The following is a 20,412-nucleotide window of genomic DNA, read 5'->3' as shown; positions in this document are numbered from 1 at the left end:
GTCCCGTTGCGATGTCAAATAACTATTTTCTGTGGAAAAAAAAAATCCACTTTTTATAATTGTTGTAAGCTTGTAACTTAAGCAGTTTTAAAAAGAGCAAATTTTAGTAATACTTTTGTGTGTTTATAACAGTTATTTCTGACTGTTAGGTAAAGTGTAATGATCTCAGCCAATGCTAATTACAAAACTTTCGCAAACTATTAATTTGAAGTAAAGTCCCAGTTTCTTAAAATTAAAAGGTGTTCGTAATTCTAATTTTAAATATCAAAAAAGTTCACGGTTTTGTTAAAACTCATGCAAAAATATGCAAAAACTAAGAATTATTCAATGACTTTAACTATTTTCATCCGTAATATGAATAATTAAATATCAATAATAAATATCAATCTGACGAAAATCTATATTTTTCGAAGCGTTTTTGATCAAACTTTGAATAGTTAAAAATATTTCAGAACTTAATTGAATTTGAATAATTGAGAGCTTAATATTTGAAAATTTACCCCAACACTGCATTGCTTGGGGTTATTAAAACCGATCATGGTAAGTTGATTTAAATTAAGCAATTTATGTACTGCGACTCTGATGAAAATCTATATTTTTTTAACCGTTTTTGATCAAACTTTGAATAATTGAAAATATTTCAGAACTTAATTTGAGAACTTAATTGAATTTGAATAATTGAGAGCTTAATATTTGAAAAATTACCCCAAAACTGCATTGCTTGGGCTTATTAAAACCGATCATGGTAAGATGATTTAAATCAAGCAATTTATGTACTGCGAATCTGATGAAAATCTATATTTTTTTTAACCGTTTTTGATCAAACTTTGAATAATTGAAAATATTTAAGAACTTAATTTGAGAACTTAATTGAATTTGAATAATTGAGAGCTTAATATTTGAAAAATTACCCCAGCACTGCATTGCTTGGGCTTATTAAAACCGATCATGGTAAGTTGATTTAAATTAAGCAATTTATGTACTGGTAATGGTTTATACATAGAATTCAAGTAAAACAACCAAAACGAGTGTATATTTTTCCGTTTATGCTTGAGTCAAACAAATACTTGAGAAAGCAAAGAAAAACTTGACGCAGATGTATTGAAAAGCTTAAATAAAAAGTCCTCTGACCAAAACAGGAGATCAATTACCCACTCCATGTTGAAGTGTTAGCAAATAAAAGGGTTTGTACTGAGGTCCGAGGGCCAACCTTTTGCAGGTGATGGGTCTAACGGGCACGAGGCCCTTCAGTGGTCTTTGGCGTATCGAATGACCATCGATTTACGGCAGATGGTCCGAATATTTTTTTCTTCCCGACCACTGAATCCATTATCTCCTTCCAGTTCTCTTTATTCCAACTTTTTTTTTCCATAACTTTTTTCGATTTCCTTAAATGTTCGTAAACATGTAACGTATCTTATTTTATTAAGCACATATAACCACTTTTATTTCTCTGCTGTTTTAAGGACTTAAACACTGATGTAAAAATATAAGAAAACCTTATATTCACATTTTTATAGAAAATGAGTTAAAATATAGTCACTCAGACTTCGTAAGTAAGAAAACTCTCCTTATTCATTTACGTTAAGAAGAAAAAACTCTTAGTTTATCCTTCATATTTGAAAAAAAAAAAAAAAAACGTTGCATTCACGTTATTTATTGATAATAAGTATAGAAATTGGTGCTTATCCTTAAGTAAGAAAACTCTATATTCACATTCTTTAAAGAGAATAAGTAAAAAAAAATTCATTCGCTATTTATAAGAAAAAAAACTCTCTATTCGCATTTTCTATAAAAAATAGATTTAAAAAAAAGTCCATAATGCTTAAATATAATGTAATTCTTAAACTTAAACATTTATTTAAAAGAAATAATAGAATAAAGTAAATTTAATTTTAGCTTCAATACAATTTACAGTTTCTTTCTTTATAAGTAAAATATGATAGATATTAGTTTTCGGTAAGTATTCCCAAAGCTTCTAATTTTTGTTTCTTGTTTTTAGCTCAAGAGTATGTCTTATCATTTCACAATTTTTGTAAAAGTTAATTTTTTGAAAGAAGAAAAGAACAATTAAGTGTACTTACTAACACCAGTGCAGTGAAAAATATATAATGATCCTCGTAAACTTCTTAGCCTGTTATAACTAATAATAATTGCCTTTAAGTTTTGAAAAACTCAGATGGAGGTACGTGATAACTATCTGTTGCATTTTTAGATTTATTAAATTTTGACATATCAGTAACAAGGAACATCAAATCAAATTTTAAAATTTTATTTTTCATGAACATAAAAATTGCAAATTTTGCTTCGAAATTTTTGTGGAATAAACGCTTGTGATATTCATGTACATTTTTATTCTTAAGCTTTCAATTGTCAGAATCAGTATTCATGTATCTAATTCGTCCGTCCCCCCTTGGTCTTCATTAATTGTCCTTGTAGAATGTCCTGACATATTTCTCACACCAATTTATTTTATCCTACTTTTATTTATTTATTTATCTATTTTTTAGTTTCCAATTAAAAAGTAGTTCATTTATATAATAACCTTCAAATATTCAAATACTAAAGTCATTCATTTAAGTAAAATTTTAAAGCAAAACTTAACAACACAGCAGCTTAAATCACAATATTAATAAAGAAATTATCTTCATTGCCAATAACTTACACCAGCATTTATTTGATGTTCTTTTCTAAAAGATTCGCACACAATCACCGCAAGCAAAACAAAAAGGAAAGTTTTATAGAATGAAATCAATTTCAAAAATCCTTTTCGAACAAAATATAATTAAAGGATTATTTCCCATCTCTCGAATTTATTTGTTAAATCTTTTTCTCAAAATATGAAATTCAAACTGAAATGCAAATTATCGCCGTCAATTGAATTTTATCAGGCTTAAGTAGAAATCCGTGTGAAAACTGAAAAGCTCTAAGTATCCAGCACCACATGCCGCTTAAGTACTTTGATTTCTGGAATTGATTCCTATTCCCATTTCATTATTCCTGCTCTTTTTTTTTCCCTGCTCCTTTTTTTTTTCAAACAGCCCATTTGTTATATGTAAACTCATCTTTTTATCTGCCTTGCACATTCCGTCTCCGAGAGAGACTTTTTATTCTATATTGCGAAAAGTATTTTCTGGAAGAGTGGTGTATGTTAGAAGATTTACACTTTTACTAAATTCTCTGTTAACAATCAAAATTTACCTTGCGCTATTACTGTTGGAAATAAATTAGTAAAAAAATATTTCTTTCTGTTTGGACTTGTAAAAAAATATACATAAGTTAAAACCTTAATTTCTATCTTAAAGCATAAAAATGATACGTTACTTTCAGAAAATATATCTGATGCAATTTTAATGATCTAATAGAAATTTTGATTCATATTGTCCTGTAACATAAAAATATTACATAATTAAATTAATTTAATTAATTTAATAAGTGTGTCATAATATCAATGATTTGATAGTGAATTTTTTAATATTGCGCTGGATGAGAAGTTTAACTATTAAAAATGTGAATAAATAATCCCAAGAAAATGAAGAGGTAAGATATTACTTAATTAAAAACATCATTCGTTTCAAAAATATACAAATGTTTCAGGCGCACGAAAATAGGTGGCCATTTTCCAGACTTGTTTCTTCTCATTTACGTCTAAAAAGTTTTCAAAATGGGAGCCTATTTTTGAGCGCTTGAAACATGTCGACTGTTATTTCCAATTTGCATAATTTTTTTAAGCCAATAAATTTTTTAATCATGCAACATTAAAAAAGAGATTTGAATATATATATATANAACGTGCTCTATTTATCAATTTTACAAATGGTCACAAGTTAAGCGAACATCACTATATATATATATATATTCGGTTTTAAAAAAATTATAATTTTTTGAAACATTGTACAATTATAATGATAATAAATAAAATGTATTACTAAACAAAAAGCTTTTAATATATTTCTTTCCTAATAATTTATCCAATTGTCAAAAGAATATAAATACTCTAGCTTCCAACAAAATATTTTATGAATCAATTTAAAGTTAATTGCAAAATTAACTTTAATTTGAAATTAACTTTAATTTGCAATTAACTTTAATTTACAATTAACTTTAATTTGCAATTAACTTTAATTTAATTCTAATTTGATAAAAATTGGAATCTGCTAAACTGCTCGGAACGTAAACAGCGCGAAAAAAATATACGCAGTCGATCAAATGATGCTAAAAACTATGGCAAAAAGCAAATAAAACAAAGAAAGAAATATCGATGTTGTACTTCTGAGCCGTGAGACCCATATTTACTCGAAGAGGTCCGGGATAAAAAATAAAATATTTTCTAAGTATGTTTTTCAAACTAACAAGCTTTTAATTTTAAAATTCAATAAAAATAATAAAAATGATGATTGAAATACATCTAAAATATTCCTTAAATTTATGCAAAATGAAGAAGTTGAGCTCTGTATAGTTTGGGAAAGTTCTTCTCAAACCTGGAGAATAAACAGAAGGTTTAACAGAATTTTTTTTTTCACTGAGCTAATAAATACACTTTGAGAAAAAAAAAGTATGGTTCAAACTACCAGAATATGATAAACATTTTCGTATTTTTGGCTCTAAACTAACGCCAAAAAGCTTTGGTAATAATTTTATTAAAATTAAAAGTAAAATATGGTTTTATGTGATGTGATAAAATTTGATAATTTTATCATGATACCCTAAAGCATGACATAAAAACCATTTATTCGGTTAAATTTATTTTTCAGTTTTGTATTTTGTGCCAAATATGTGATAATAAGAACTATAATTTTGAAAACTAGAATTTCAAGTAAATCTATACCATACGAACGGAAATATTGCCAAATAAATGATTTAAATACAGCATATCTTGGCTTTACTTTACAGAATCATGTGGGTTTTTTTTTACCAGAAATGTCAAACAGTACTGTTATTTTAACAGAATGTTTTTCTTTGTGTTTAATGTGTATAGATGCAATTAGATTTGTATTCAAATTTTAACTAATATTTAAAGAAATTTTATTTTAAATTCATGATACATCCCTCACAAATCCATTTATATTAATCAAAATTTAATTTTTTTAAGAAGAAATATTTAGAAAAGAATTTTTTAACATTTTAATTGATTTCTAAAGAGTAGTAAAATGCTTATGATTTTTAACTATTTAGAGACTAACTCGAGTCTGAAGGTCAAAGTCAAACTCTTTTATATCAAAAGTTAATTATCTGTGAAATTTGACCTTTATTTTCTAGTTTAACTAAAGGTTGTTATTTATTTTAATGTAAAAAAAGAAGATTATGTTATTCGAATAAGTTTGCATGAGATGCTTAATATTTGTTCCTCATTTTATGCTATTTATAGTTTTTTCGTCCTACTGTTCATGTCTATAAACAAATAAAAATGGAAAATATAAATTACAATCATTATTTGTTAAAAACTCTCTTGCAAAGATATTTTAAAATATTAAGCCTTGAAATTTCAATTTTGATTCATCAAATAAAAATTAAATGTCTTTTAAAATTAATTTTAGAGAAATATAAGAAAATAATAACTCTATATACAGTTAAACGAAGCAAAATTGATTACTCACTTATTATTAAAATACTGATACGTTGGAAAATATTTTTCAATTCACAGTTTATACACATCTAATTACTTTGAGCCTGACACACTATTGCTCAGATTAAGATTCGCATATTGGATAATTTTCTTTGTCAAATTGTAAATATATTTTAGGACTTTAAAATGCGTGAATACATAAATATTTAAATGGTTTTCTAATAATTGCCTCTTTCTTGTCTTTAAACTGATTCAAAAGATAACTAAGTTTTTCAATTTCCTTAATACTTTCTTTAATACTTCTTTAATAATTTCAACTGTTTTTAACGTGCTCTATTTATCAATTTTACAAATGGTCACAAGTTAAGCGAACATCACTTATAATTTTTTTAAAAATATTAATATTTCAAATTTACCAAAAATAATATCAATAACAACAATAATAATATCTTTAGCTCCTGTTCCTCTGTTTTAAACGTGTTTTACTTACCAATATGAATCCAGATCCAATTACCATCAGATAGTCACAAGTTAAGCAAACATTACTTCAAATTTTAATGAATTACTACTGCTTAAAATTTTAAAAAAATCATACTAACAACAATAACTATATTTTTTTACTATCTGTTAATTTGTTTTAAACATGTTTTACTTATCAATATAGCACAAATAGTGAAAAGTTAGGCAAAAATTACTTAGAATATTAAGACCTCTTATTGTTTTAAATTTACCAAAATAATAATCGTGATAATATTTTTTTTTACTAATTTCCGTCAAATTATGTGGTACTGAAAACATTTCTGACAAAAGGTAATTATATATATAAGGTATATATTTATGGTAATTATATTTCTGGTTTAAAAAATAAAAACACACACACACATCATTTTTTAGTTAATAAAATTAAGATATACGGTGTTTTAACCTTTCAATTGGTAATTTTTCCGTTCATATAGTAACAGTGTCAGTTTTCAAAATTGTAGCTCTTTTTACCACACATTTAGTGAAAATACAAAACTGAAAAATAAGTTTAACCGAATGAACTGTTTTTATGCCATGATCTAAGGTACCACATTTTACCACATTTACCAAATTTTATTGTTAATTATAAAACAATATTTTATTGTTAATTTTACAAACTCATTACCAAAGCACTTCGGTAAAAATTACCAAGCTCTTTCGTATTCCCATAGAGCCAGCAACACGGTAAACTTCACCATATTCTCATAGATGTGACCTTAATCAGTGAAGTTACTTTTTACTGAAATATTAAATGAACATATCCCAACAAATTTTACGTTAAAGTAAAACGAAAGCAAAATAATAAATTACCCTTCATAATTATTTTAAAAGCACATTCTAACATAACTATAGCATAATTCATAATCATTGTACTAAATATTTTCTAATGATGCCAAAGTTAAACATGTATTTATTCATTTTCCTGATATGGATAAATTATCATTTTTTTTTTCGTGCTAACAACTTAGATCACTTTCACACAGCCCCTCCCAAACAAATGATTTTTTTTTGTCCAATTCTCATGTATGTTGCCATCTGTTGGGGAATGTGCTTTAGCCCAAAACGGCACATTAGCCGTCAGGCCATTAAGCGCAACTGCGGGTGTAATACAGTCAAAAGGATAAAAAAGGCTGCCATTTTGTCCCATTCCCCCTTACCCCTTACACTCGGCATTTGCAGACATTACCATTGTCATTCGTCGGTTGAATATTTCTAATGTGGGGGTCGTTTCTAGACCACCTTTTGATCATTGTCCTGTTTGCCAATAATTAGGTAATATGAACTCTGAAGAACTGTTTAATATTAAAGTTGAAGGAACTTATTAATTTATTGGATTATTAGTGTGTTCTGGGATACATACTCCAAAAAAAAATTATTTTTTTTGAAATCCAGAATTTCAAGTTGATTAAATGTTGCCACTATAGTTAGGTATTTACCAGAAATTTTTTTTTTTTGTCAAATTGAAAAATGTTTAAGTCTAACACATTGGGCCAAAAGTTTTATTACGTTTGGGTCATTGTCCTGTTTGCCAATAATTAGGTAATATGAACTCTGAAGCACTGTTCAATATTAAAGTAAATAGAACTTATTAATTTATTGGATTATTAGTGTGTTCTGAGATGTATACTCCAAAAAAAAATTTTTTTTTAAATCCAAAATTTCAAGTTGATTAAATGCTGCCACTATGGTTAGATATTTACCAGAAAATTTTTTAGTCAAATTGAAAAATGTTTAAACCTCATAGATTGGGCAAAAAGTTTTATTACGTTTGGGTGAAAAATGTAAATTTAAATTTTTTTGAAAGGCATAAATGTAATACAAAATATTATTTTAAAGATCAAACCACCAAACCACCAGATCTAGACCACCTTTTTATCATTGTCCTGTTTGTCAATAATTAGGTAATATGAACTCTGAAGCACAGTTTAATATTAAAGTGGATGGAACTTATTAATTTATTGGATCATTAGTGTGCTTTGGGAGGATTATTAGTGTGCTTATTAGAGTACTCCAAAGAAAAAAAAATTTCTTTGATATCCAAAATTTCAAGTTGATTAAATGTTGTGACTATGGTTAGATATTTACCAGAATTTTTTTTTGTCAAATTGAAAAATATTTAAGCCTCACAGATTGGACCAAAAATTTTTTTACGTTTGGGTGAAAAATGTACATTTAAATTTTTTTGAAAGTCATAAATGTAATACAAAATATTATTTTAAAGATCAAAAATGTAAGATAATAGAAAAAAATATTTATGATCTATAACATACAGATCTATAACATCAATATGATCTATAGCATCTATAGATCTATAACATCTGATCTGTAACATATAACATATAGGTGTTCCGGATCTACATAAAAATCTTATTATGTCCTAAAATCTACAAAATAGCTTAATCTGAACACTGTGGTTAATCTTAACATTAAGGTTAAATGAGGTTAAATATTGATTTAATTTAATATGCATATTTGTTTTATTAAAAAATTAAAGTTTGCCGGCTGGTTCTCGGAAACTAAATTTCCCATTTACCAAATTTTATTACATATTATAAAGCGATATTTTATTATTAATTTTACCAAAAATATTGCCAAAGCACATTGGTAAAAATTACCGACGTTTTTAGTGTGTCCATAGAGTTAGAAGAAACACGATAAATTTTACCATATTCTGGTAGTTTTGACAATAATTTTTTTTTCTCGTTGTACTTATTCAGTATTATGTAATGTTTTTGCAAGTAAATATTTAAAACAGATTATAACATGTACTTTGAACAAGTAATTTTTCTACGATATATTACTTAAATTACCCGATTTGTTCATTTCAAGTAAAAGAAAAACCATAACTACCACAGGGAAAGTATAGTGAATTAAAAAGGTAAAATATCACCCTGGATAACTTTTTTTTAAATAAACAGTCCAAAAGAATGACCATAAATAAGCTAATTAATTACTGATAACTATAAATTTTGTGAAGGAATCAGTCATAAAAACATAATTTTTTTTAATAAACATGCCTTTTTTTTCAACAAATTAGCGTTTTGACCTCCACATATTGGGATTAATCACATTTGGAAAGCATGGTCATAATAATTTAGGAATAATAATAGTTCCTAATAGTGAGTGAAAACTAGAGGCTGTTTACGCTAATTTCCCTTTTTGCGCTCTTTGGGGAAGTTTGTAAGCGAAAAAGCTATGATGAGCTATGATATTTTATTTCTTATGACTCCGCCTTATATTTTGAAAGTCAAAAGTACTAATCTGTCGAGAGAAAAAAAGAAATTTTAATTTCGAGAAATTCGTTTTGTGTCTGATACAGCAACATAAACAATAGTTTTAGTTTTGAATCATAAATATTAGCACTGAATTCATGAAAATTCGATCTTTAGAACGTAAGTATCAAATTATTTAGATGATATATATTTTTTCGTTGCTCGCTGTCTCCTTTGAGTCGCTCGCTCACCAATCGGGTTGAAGTTTTAGTTACATATAGATTTTAAACTAAGAATTAATCAATGATTTGTTTTTGTCTATTACTGCATAATTATTAAATTATTATTATCTATTTAGAACTGCAGTCAATTTTGATTGCAAGTAATACGTGCCATCTTCAATGACACGTAATACGTTTTATTTTAATACCATGGCAATAATTATAACACCACGGCATGCATTATAATTAACACTGATAAAAAAAATTAAATTAATACAATTCTTTTTCAAATCTTTGTTTCTAAGGAAAATAAAAGAGCAATAACTTAAGTGCCTTACACTTGAAGCAATGCAAGTATTTTAAACTATATATATATAATCTTGCCATGAAGAATTATCTGGGCATTAGAACAGACAAGTAACTTATATATATTAAAAGTTATTAAACTTTTTTAAAAATCACCAATTCAGCGGCATTTTTCAACCTAGATGAAAATTATCAAAATGACTGCGTCATTCTTAGCTTTTGCAAATTTTTAAGAGCCCAAGTAAGGCAACATTAGAGTAAACTTTTAAATATTAAAAAATTAGATCACAAACGTTTTTCATTTTCCACAAAACTGTGGCTTTTCTACATATTGACGTTTTGCGCCATTTTTAAATAAGCACAGACAGTGCCGGCTTTAGATAGACTAAACTTTACCAAACAGTCATGAGTAACATTTGCAAACTCACATCAGTTATACAAATAGCATATTGTTCGTAAAAAGGTATCATTTCATAATGCGATGAAACCTTCGGAGAAATAGCCTTAAGAAAAAGTGATGTATACGTAAAAATTCATGGCAACCTTTAGTTAAATTGGTTTTAATAAGAAAAAAGTTAAAATTATCTTGTACAGATTGCACAACTTTAATACGAACAAATTTTTTCCACAAGAGATATATTTTATACAGACTATTTTATGTTTTTAAATAAAAAAATACTCCTTACATAAGAGAATTCATTCATAAAACAATGCACAACTTTTCATTGAGCGATGATAGACGGATTGCTTTAATCGATTAACTTAACTGATTTGTAACAAAATGTAAATGTGTCCATGCATGTAAAATATCGTACATTAGAAATATTATTAATATATTATTTGCTTGATCATTTGCTATTTTCATTTAATTAAAAGCAAATACATTCGCTCATTTTGCTGACATAGATTATTTTTTTCTGTGGAGTTCTTTTTTTTAAATGTCGTAATGATTTTAATAAATGTATTTTTATCAGTTATTTGGAGATCATTAAAAGATTCTACGTATTTTTATTTATTTTAAATGAAAATAAATTTTACTAAAGACTTAACAGACAAATTCTCTTAAATACAGACTTAAGAACATATCGAATAATTATATAACTGCACTAAAACTGTATTAAATTGTATATAATTGTATTGACATTATATAGTTGTGTATAGATTGTTGGTTGCATAGAATTGTTTTAAAATTTACTTTAAAAAACATGCTTTAAATTTATGGTTAAAGTTTTGTAACTGGATCATTAGAAACAGAAAAGTTGGCCTACTTATCCTTTAAAAAAATTATAGGAGTAATACATTTGAATCATAAAATTATTTTCCTCAAATCAAAATACATAAATGATAATTTTGAAAACTAAAGTTTTAGATAGCATTCGTACATTTTTTCTGAACAACATAAAAATAAAAAAAACTATTTTCAAAAAGCAGCACTAAGTTTTAAATTAGTGTTAAAACCCCATAAATGATTGATAAAATGTTAAAAAAATTATTTAAGATTAAATTTTTTTTTACATAAATGCATTCTACATTACAAGAATAATGCATTTGATTCTTAAATAAATTTTCAGCTCACCAAAATACATGAATTGTTATAATTGTAAGTAAAACACTAACTTTACAATAACATACTTTATTTTTCCCTAAACTACATTAAGTTATACCTTCAAAAAAAGCAACTCTATAATTTAAATTCGCCTTAAGAACCCCATGACTAATTCATAAAAATAATAAAACAATTTCTTTCTTCAATAAACAATTTTTTTTTCATTAAGAGAATTCCTACGTCACAGAGACACTATATCGATTTTTCAATTAATTTTCAGGCCATTAAAATCTATGCATTATGAATACGGCCCCCACAAAATACTCCCTCGTTTTTCCAACTCTTCCTACGTTTTCATACCTTCCCAAAAAGACATAAAAATAAAAATCTTAATTTGATAGTAAGAAAAAAATTTTGTCATTTATTTTGTTCTTTTGTAACCGTCATTAAATAGATACTTAAGCTTGGATTGTAGTAGGAGTCCATTTTTCAAAAATATTTATATCAAGGAAAAGCTGTTACAGTCACATCAGATTTTAAATGCTTCATTTAAATAATCAAAGGTCCCGTTTCCCGCTCTCTCTTTGTGGATTGCGTCTCTTTATTCGTTTATTTTATTAGATTCGCGTATTTTAAATGAGCGCTCAGCCAATGATAGCTTCGGATGTAAAGTGACGTAAGAAAAATATTTACATTTTAATGGGTCTTTCCATTTATTGTTATTCAGAACGGTTTTAATATTAATTGAAGAAAAATAGCTTTGTTAGAAGAGTTTGCAGTGGCTTCTCTTGTATCATTCGCTGGGTTTTATTTTATTTCTTACTGTGCATTTTATACTGTACGTTTTATAACGAAGATGTAGCATAAACATAAAATATGTCAGCTTAAAACTTTGGAGGTGTTATAATGACAATAAAAAACAAGACAATAAAAAATACAATAAAACAGAAAGTTGACCTGAAATCTTAGTTATAAATGCAGATTGAACTATATATAGTGATAATGAGTAAAAGATAATGATAGCATATAGTGGAATGCACTTAAGTATTATAAATGAGCTTTCAGTCAATGATAATTTTCGGTACAAAATGACAAACAAATATTTACATTTTAATGGGTGTTTCCATTTATTGTTATTCAGAATCGTTTTAATATTAAATGGAGAAAAATATCTTTGTTAGGAGAAAATTATGAAACATATTGATAGTACTAGAAACGTACTTGCCTATTTCAAAGAATGAGCATCCAATAACAGTATTAGATGCAAAGTGACGAAAGAAAGATCTAAAAAATGATGCAAAAAGGTACAATTTGTGCTTCATCAAACGAAAGGCATTTTTCGACAACAGTCATGGGGATCGTGGTGGTTAAGTTTCCTTGATTTCTAGACAAATGGTATGATTTTGACAATGTAGTCACAATGTAGTGGCTCAGGTGATAGAGCGCTCTCCTCTCAATGAAATGAACAGGGTTCAAATCCCAGCGACGACTGATTGATTCGAATGCCGCATCCGACTCGCATCAACCACAGTGCTGACATAAAGATATCCCCCAAAATAGACGGATCATGGGTAAGAATCCCCTTGCCGTCAGACTATTCATGGAGGTTTTCATGGTCTTTCTTTATGCAACGCAAATGCGGGTTGATTCCATCAAAAAGTCCTGCACAAAAGTAAATTTCTACCAAATACTTGATCCTGGCGTTTCCTTGCCTTCTAGATTGGGTTCAAAATTACAAGGTTACAGAGTTGAGCATTGGTAGTCATAAATTTAAAATTGAATCTGCTTTTCAACTGCGGCTATAAAATCTGGTCAGCAATGCACACAACCATAACCACTTCTAGTAGATGTTGGCCTGAGCCGGCACGCAACCCACTTTTACTTCCCATACAAACTGGTATCCATCAATTTGAAGCTGGATGGGCCTGAGCCGCTACAGAAAATCGTACTTCATTCCTTCCATTGACAGCTCAGGGCATTTTTCACCTGAGAAAAAGTCACTCTTCGTCTGATTTGGTAACTTTGATTATCAACTATGCTTATGTATAGCTAAGTTGGGCTTTTATATATAATGGCTAAAATTGTGATCACTTGAATCAAATATTTCTCAGGAAGCAACATTATTCTTATCATTTTTAATTTTAATATTATTATAATTTTAGGAACTTTACACGCATTTCTAAAGATAAATACATATATTTAGTGCCAAATTTAAAAAAATCCAATTAGTCTAGTATCTAAATTATTAATAAATGATTTACTTAGTATCTAAATCAATTAATAAAAGAAGTTTCTTTTTCCTTCCTCTAGTTTCTTTTTCGTTCCTTCCTCTATATTCCAGAAAACATGAAAGAATAAATTAAGTCATATTTACTATTATACCACTTGTCTTCAAATATGCTCACCAGTACAAGTTGCTAATAACAATTATTACTATTTTTAACTCCATTTATAGTTCTTTTTCAAAAGCAAAAACGAAATAATTATCACTTTCATACAAAAACATTCGATTCTAATGAGTTTCTTGTCCAAAAAGAAACAAATGTTTTAATTCACAAAAAAGAGGTACTTTTAAAAAAGAGTTGATGTTGAAAGGTCTCATTTTCGAGTTAATTACCGAAATAATTATTACTCCAAATTCATTCGGCTGTTTCAGTATTTCAACATAATTTTTTTTTAACTCTCTTTCAAACCAAGGGAAGGAAAAAAAAGAAATTAAAAACTATTACGTTTCTTACGGAATAATGAGCTCAACTTCAACGATGGCGAGAATTAAAATAATATCTTTTTTTTTTCAGAAATTTTAACGAAATTATTCACTCAGTCATTAATAAAAATACCTCCAATTAGAGAGTTTTAAAAAACGATAGTGGAACTATTTTTTTGAAGAATATGTTTTGAAATAAATAGTTTTTTCAATGCCTATTTAAGCTAAATATTATAACAGTTTATCAATCGAAGCTGTTGTGTTCAGTGTAGATCATAGTAGCTGATTTATATGGGGGGGGGAATTATGCTTCCTTACTGCATATTTCTCTGTGCAAATTTTCAAATTGCATATTATTTGCAGCAAATGAAGCTTCAAAACTAACATAATATCAATTACATGAGAACATTATTTTATGTTAAAGTGCTAAGTTGAAACTTTAACATAGACTCATTAAGTCTATGTTGTTATAATATGAAGCGTTAGTATAAAATTACAAAGCTTATGCTTTTATTGACAAAAGCGCATTATCAACATACGCTATAAAGAATTCCAGATATAATTACGGCACTTTGTGTGTATCAGTTTCGGTGCATCATCCGTAAAATCTATTTTTACCGTATAATATTATACAGTAATTTTAACAGAAATCTATATTTAATTAGAGTGATTCAGTGATTTTACGTTAATTTTTACTGATACAATTACGGTTATTTCAGATTTTTTGCTTTGTAATATTTTCGTAAAAAGAATCGGCAGCCTGAGTACCGGTACTTTTTACGTAATTTGATCCGGAATTTTTTAAAGTGTATATGCTATGGTAATTGCTAATCTGTATGTATGTCTGTATATATGGTAATTGCTATTCTGTTTCGTTTACCAGCAAGCGAAAAAAACAACGTTAACTTCTATTCTAAAGATCGAAGAACAATAATTTAAGAAGAATTAGAAAGCTAATAAACAAAGTATATGCAATAAAAAAAAAGATACAGGAATTTTCATCGAAATCACCGATTTTCACCCTGTCGGATTCCTTAGAATGAAGGAATCACGTTAATTCATGAATAAATCAATAAATCGCGTTAATTCATGAATATATCGCGTTTATTCGTGAATTAATCACGTTTATTCATGATTGATTCACGTTAGTTCACGAATTAATCACGTTTATTCATGAATGAATCACGTTAATTTAGTAATGTTAATTATGTATACTTTGTATATTTTAGGTCCAAATGCTAATATACCGGGTGTGACAGTGGCTGGAATAGGCTTCAACTCTGTTGGAATGAATGGATTAGCCGGCATTTCTCCAACATCGGGGGTGACGTTCCCCCTCCCGGCGACATTTCCCTGGGCTGCGGCCGCAAGAGGAAAGCCCCGTCGGGGAATGATGAGGAGGGCTGTATTCAGCGACGCTCAAAGACAAGGCTTAGAAAAAAGATTTCAAATACAAAAATATATTAGCAAGCCGGATAGGAAAAAACTGGCAGAAAAATTAGGACTTAAAGATTCACAGGTAGAAATTATATGATTTTTTTCATATCTAAAGTATTAACTCTAACTTCAAATATGTATTGTTTAATCAAAATTTAGATGATGCATCATAGTGTAAACGTGTACAGGCATTTTTCTGTAGGATTCGAAAAAGAATTACCTTTTTTATTTTTAGGGAGAATGACAGTATTTCTTTTTCAAAAAGACCATTTCAAGCACTTAAGAATACGCCGTATAAATTAATGTGCTTAATAAATGACAGTATATATATATATATATNATTTTTACCGTAAAATACTTATATATAATTCTGGTTACAACTAAAATATACGTCATTTAAACAATTTCATTTGGTTATTTTTCTGTTCACGTGGTAGCAGTTTACTGGAAGTTTTGATTTTCAGAAGCATATTTCTTTTAACAAACCTTTAGAAAAAAATACATAACTGAAAAGTAAGTTTAATCAAATTAATGGATTTGATGCCATGCTCTAAGCTATCATGTTTTAAATAGCGACTTTTACCACATTCCCCAAATTTTGTCACATATCATAAAACCATATTTTATTGTTAATTTTATCAAAATCGTTATCAAAGGCGCTTCGGTAAAAAATTCCGATCTTTTTTATATCCCTTTAGAGCCAGAAACACGGTAAATTTCGCCATATTCTGAAAATATTCACCATATTTTTTCTCAGTTCAATAATTTGTATTATCGTTAATATTCTAGCTCAAATAAAAACTAAGCTAGATTTTATTTTAACATTTACAATAATACTTGGGAAATATAAAGAAAAATCATTCAAACTAAATTATATATAGTTAATTTTAATTTTAATTTAATTAAAAACTGTAGTTGCATGACGTCTACATGTTGCATAACTGCATAATTCTATAGAAAATAAGGTAAAAAGATCATTCGCACAACTTAAAATATATTGTTATAGAATAAACAAAAACAAAATAAATATCTTAATATGTGTTATATCGTACAACAACAAAAAATTCAAATAAGTCATTTTCTTATTAAAGAATCCTTTCTAATCCGAATTCATTCTCAAGTTATAAATTAGAAAGAGATTTTAAAAGTCTGCTAGGCATATATACTTGCTTCGATTTTCATTTTTTTCTTATTGAAATCGGATATATCGAGACAGGTCTTGAATTAAAAAAAGATTGTCAGTTATGTACAGATTAGAAACTAATTTGAACGTAATTTTTATTAAAATTATAAATGCTATCATTAAAAAAATAGATAAAAATGAAACTTCTCCCTGTAAAGGAAAACATTTTTTTTCTTTTTTTTTTTAAGTCTTAGAAAATAAATCCATTCTCACCTACGAATAAGAGTAGTTTATGTCAACGAAAGCTTGCACAAAATGTCTGTCAGATATTAATCAGTTTCTTTGTGCATTTGCAGTTTTGAAATTCATTTTCAAAAAAAGTTCTTATTTTGTTTGAGAAACAAGATGTTCCTTGATTACATTAAATTTCAAAAACAAATAAAGTTTTAAGTATATTGCTTAGTTTGGAGACAGCTGTTGATTAGTTGAATTGTAAACTCTGCATAATTAATAAATATAATTTTCTTTTTAATATGTGGGAGTGAAAAAAATTTCTTTTCATTTGTCAACATTAATATTAGCATAATCTAATATCCCGTTGTAATTAATAGTTTAGTGAAAGAAACTGAAATTGTTATTATTTGTTGAGAAATATCGGTCACATCTCCTTTCCAAACACAATGAGTAAAAGTTCATTAAATTTCATTACATAGACATTAACCATATATTGCCTTTTTTTTACTTGTATTTTTGCATTTTTTACTATTTACAGTTTCTTCTTATCTGCATCACATTACATGCAAATTTAATATTTATATGAAATCTTACATCTTTAATGTAAACACGAAAAAAGAAAGTTCCTGTAAAATTACCTTATAGTATAGCAACAACATTTCTGTTAAAAAAAAGTTTTAATTCTGGTTGATAAAACCAAACTATACAGTGTTTAAACCATTCATGTGGTATTTTTTCAATTCATATTTGTATAGAATATATTTTGTAGAAATATATTATTTATCTCAGTATTTCTAGTATTCCCAATGTATTTTAATGTTATTTTTCTCATATTTACTGAAATACTATTTTAAAACATTTTTCACTTATTCACAAAAGTCAATTAGTTCAATTTTATTGTAAACACTATTAATGCCGATGCTCTAACTAAAAACAATTTTTAACGTCAATTCCTTAACTAAAAACAATTTTTAAAGTGAACTCCTAAAGGAAAAACAATTTTAATGCGAATTCTCCATCGGAAAACAATTTCTAACGTCTATTATCTGACTGAAAACAGGTATTTTGTCGATACCATAATTGAAAAATAGCTTTTAATGATAATTCTTTAACTGAAAACAATTCTAAAAATCAATTGTCAAACTGAAAACAATTACAAACGTCAATTCTCTAATACGATAAACATCTAACTAATTCCAAAATTATAACTGCACCTATACTATAATCTTTCTTGACAGTTATCATCCTACTTGAATTTCACTTCCCTATTTACACCGATTTAAACAGCAGAAATGATGGCCGTGAGATGAGCACAATTATTATCTGGTTGAACACTGGAATATATAGTCAGATTAATCTGTTTCAACAGCGTGCAAGACACGCTCATCCTGCCTTGTACAAACTCACTCAATCGATAGAAAGCAGGAGGGCAACGGTAATGACCCTGATATATACCCCCGATCTAAGCGGCGTTGATGAAGTAGGAGTTGTTGGGTTCATAATACTACAACAGCATCGATCCGTCTGGTATATAATTGGGATTCAATACTGTTAGCATTTGAGAGGTAAAAATGAATTCTGATCTATCCATCATTTAGCTAATACTGATAATAATCCATCTTGGATGGTTTTGTTTCATACAAAAACTTTTTGTGAAGCAGATAAAGCACGTTTTCATTTTTTTTTTTAAATATGGGCAAAATATACCGGTTTCTTATCAATTTCTAGCATTATAATGACTCATAATAGAACAGTGAGTAAAAAAAAAAATTCTTAGAATGTTTATAACGTTTTTAAAATTAAAGTTAAGAAGCACACTGTAAAAAATTCCTTATCAAATTATGACATAAAGTACGGGCACTTTGGGTGCATCACCCGTAAAATCAATTTTTACCGTAAAATACTACACCGTAAATTTTACGGTAATATTTATTTAATCAGTATGATTCAGTAATTTTGCGGTAATTATTCCTGAAAAAATTACGGTATATTCGATTTTTTTTTGTTCCGTAACTTGCTCTGGTTAAAATGGATTTTACGGTAAAATGTACCAGCATCCAAAGTGCCAGTATTTCTAACCGTAATTTGATCCAGATTTTTTTTAGAGTGAGATGAATTCAAAATATTCTGTAGGTAAATATATTTAAAATAATAATTACAGTGTAGGACATTTATCAAAATATGAAAGGAATTTGTTTTTCAGAAAAGATATGTAACACGAAATTTACCGATATCAAATTAAACAATATCTGTAATAATTATTTTAATTACTTATCGACCCAATAAACTAATCATTGTAGGTTTTACATTCATTTCCTAATCAATGACCTTAACCCACTAAAATAGTCATTGTTGGGTTTTAAATTCATTTCAAAATCAATGACTTTAACCCACTAAAATTGTCATTGTAGGATTTACATTCCTTTTAAAATCAATGACTTTAATCAGTGGATAAAAAGAAATAGTTTTTCGTAAAATATATATAACACGATATCAACCCCATTAAGTATTAATTAGTTAAAATGGCATAATATTATGTTTTTTATTCCCCATTCTGTACTTAATTTTAAAAGAAGCCACTTTATCAGTGAATAAAAAAGTTGATTTTCAAAAAATATGTACAATTATTATTAATATCTTTATATTAATCATATCTTTAATAATTAGTTTAAACTGCATATAGACTGCATAAACTGCACTATTTTTTATATTCATAAAAATGTCCAGCTCATCTCAAAGCCAGTGTTTTCATCAGGTGATAAAAAATAGTTGTTTTTCAGGAGAAAGAGACAAAGCACAAAACTATAAACTTCGTTGGTATCTACAATATTAAGTTTAAATTAGGTTAAGACATGATTATTTATTTATGGTAAATATTAACTTAATTTTGAAGGCAGTGATCGAATAAAAGCTGTTTGACTTTCAGAAAAATAAGATAAATGTTCGGGTATCCTACAATTATTCATGTCATTAATCTGTTTACATGTACAGAAAAAAAATTCTTGGAAAATTACTATACGGTAATGACATTACTGATTAAAAAAAAGTCATAATTCTGGTCAATGAAACCAAAATATACGGTAATTAAACCATTCATTTAGTAATTTTTCAGTTCATATAGTAGAGGTTTACTGGAAACTTTGGTTGTCAGAATTACAGTTCTTATTACTGCACATTTAATAAAAAAATAGAAAACTAAAAATTTAACAAAAAAAAAAATTTTTTTTAAATTTTCAAGTTTTTTTTTTTTTTNTTATTTTTTTTTTTTTTTTTTTTTTTTTTTTTTTTTTTTTTTTTTTTTTTTTTTTTTTTTTTTGTGAGCGAAGACAAAAAAAATTTTTTTTTTGATGTGCGAAGCGAGCATTGGACAAAGCCTTCTAGTATTTTATAGCAATCAGATATAATAACTTTCTTTCATATTTTTCATCGTAAATTTAAACTTTATTTGAAAAGCGTAATACAGTCAAAATGATTGATATCTTTACTGATATAAAGCAAATCCATTCAACCGGAGAAATTTATAGACTTTAAGCACCAG

General features: G+C 27.2%; 1 protein-coding gene across 1 annotated transcript in view; it reads left to right on the top strand.

The window, feature by feature from the left end:
- The window catches only part of LOC107446793 (homeobox protein DBX1-A), a 92,260-nt gene that overhangs the window by 58,985 nt on the left and 12,863 nt on the right, over nt 1-20,412 (top strand). The window contains exon 4 of the mRNA XM_071182263.1: nt 15,310-15,599. Within this exon, the coding sequence (XP_071038364.1) occupies nt 15,310-15,599 (290 nt within the window). The remainder of the gene's footprint in view (nt 1-15,309; nt 15,600-20,412) is intronic.

The sequence above is a fragment of the Parasteatoda tepidariorum genome, chromosome 6, assembly GCF_043381705.1.
Source record: "Parasteatoda tepidariorum isolate YZ-2023 chromosome 6, CAS_Ptep_4.0, whole genome shotgun sequence".
In the NCBI taxonomy this organism is placed as follows: Eukaryota; Metazoa; Arthropoda; class Arachnida; order Araneae; family Theridiidae; genus Parasteatoda; species Parasteatoda tepidariorum.
Note: the sequence above shows the minus strand (reverse complement) of the source record. Positions and strands in the feature narration are given on the sequence as shown.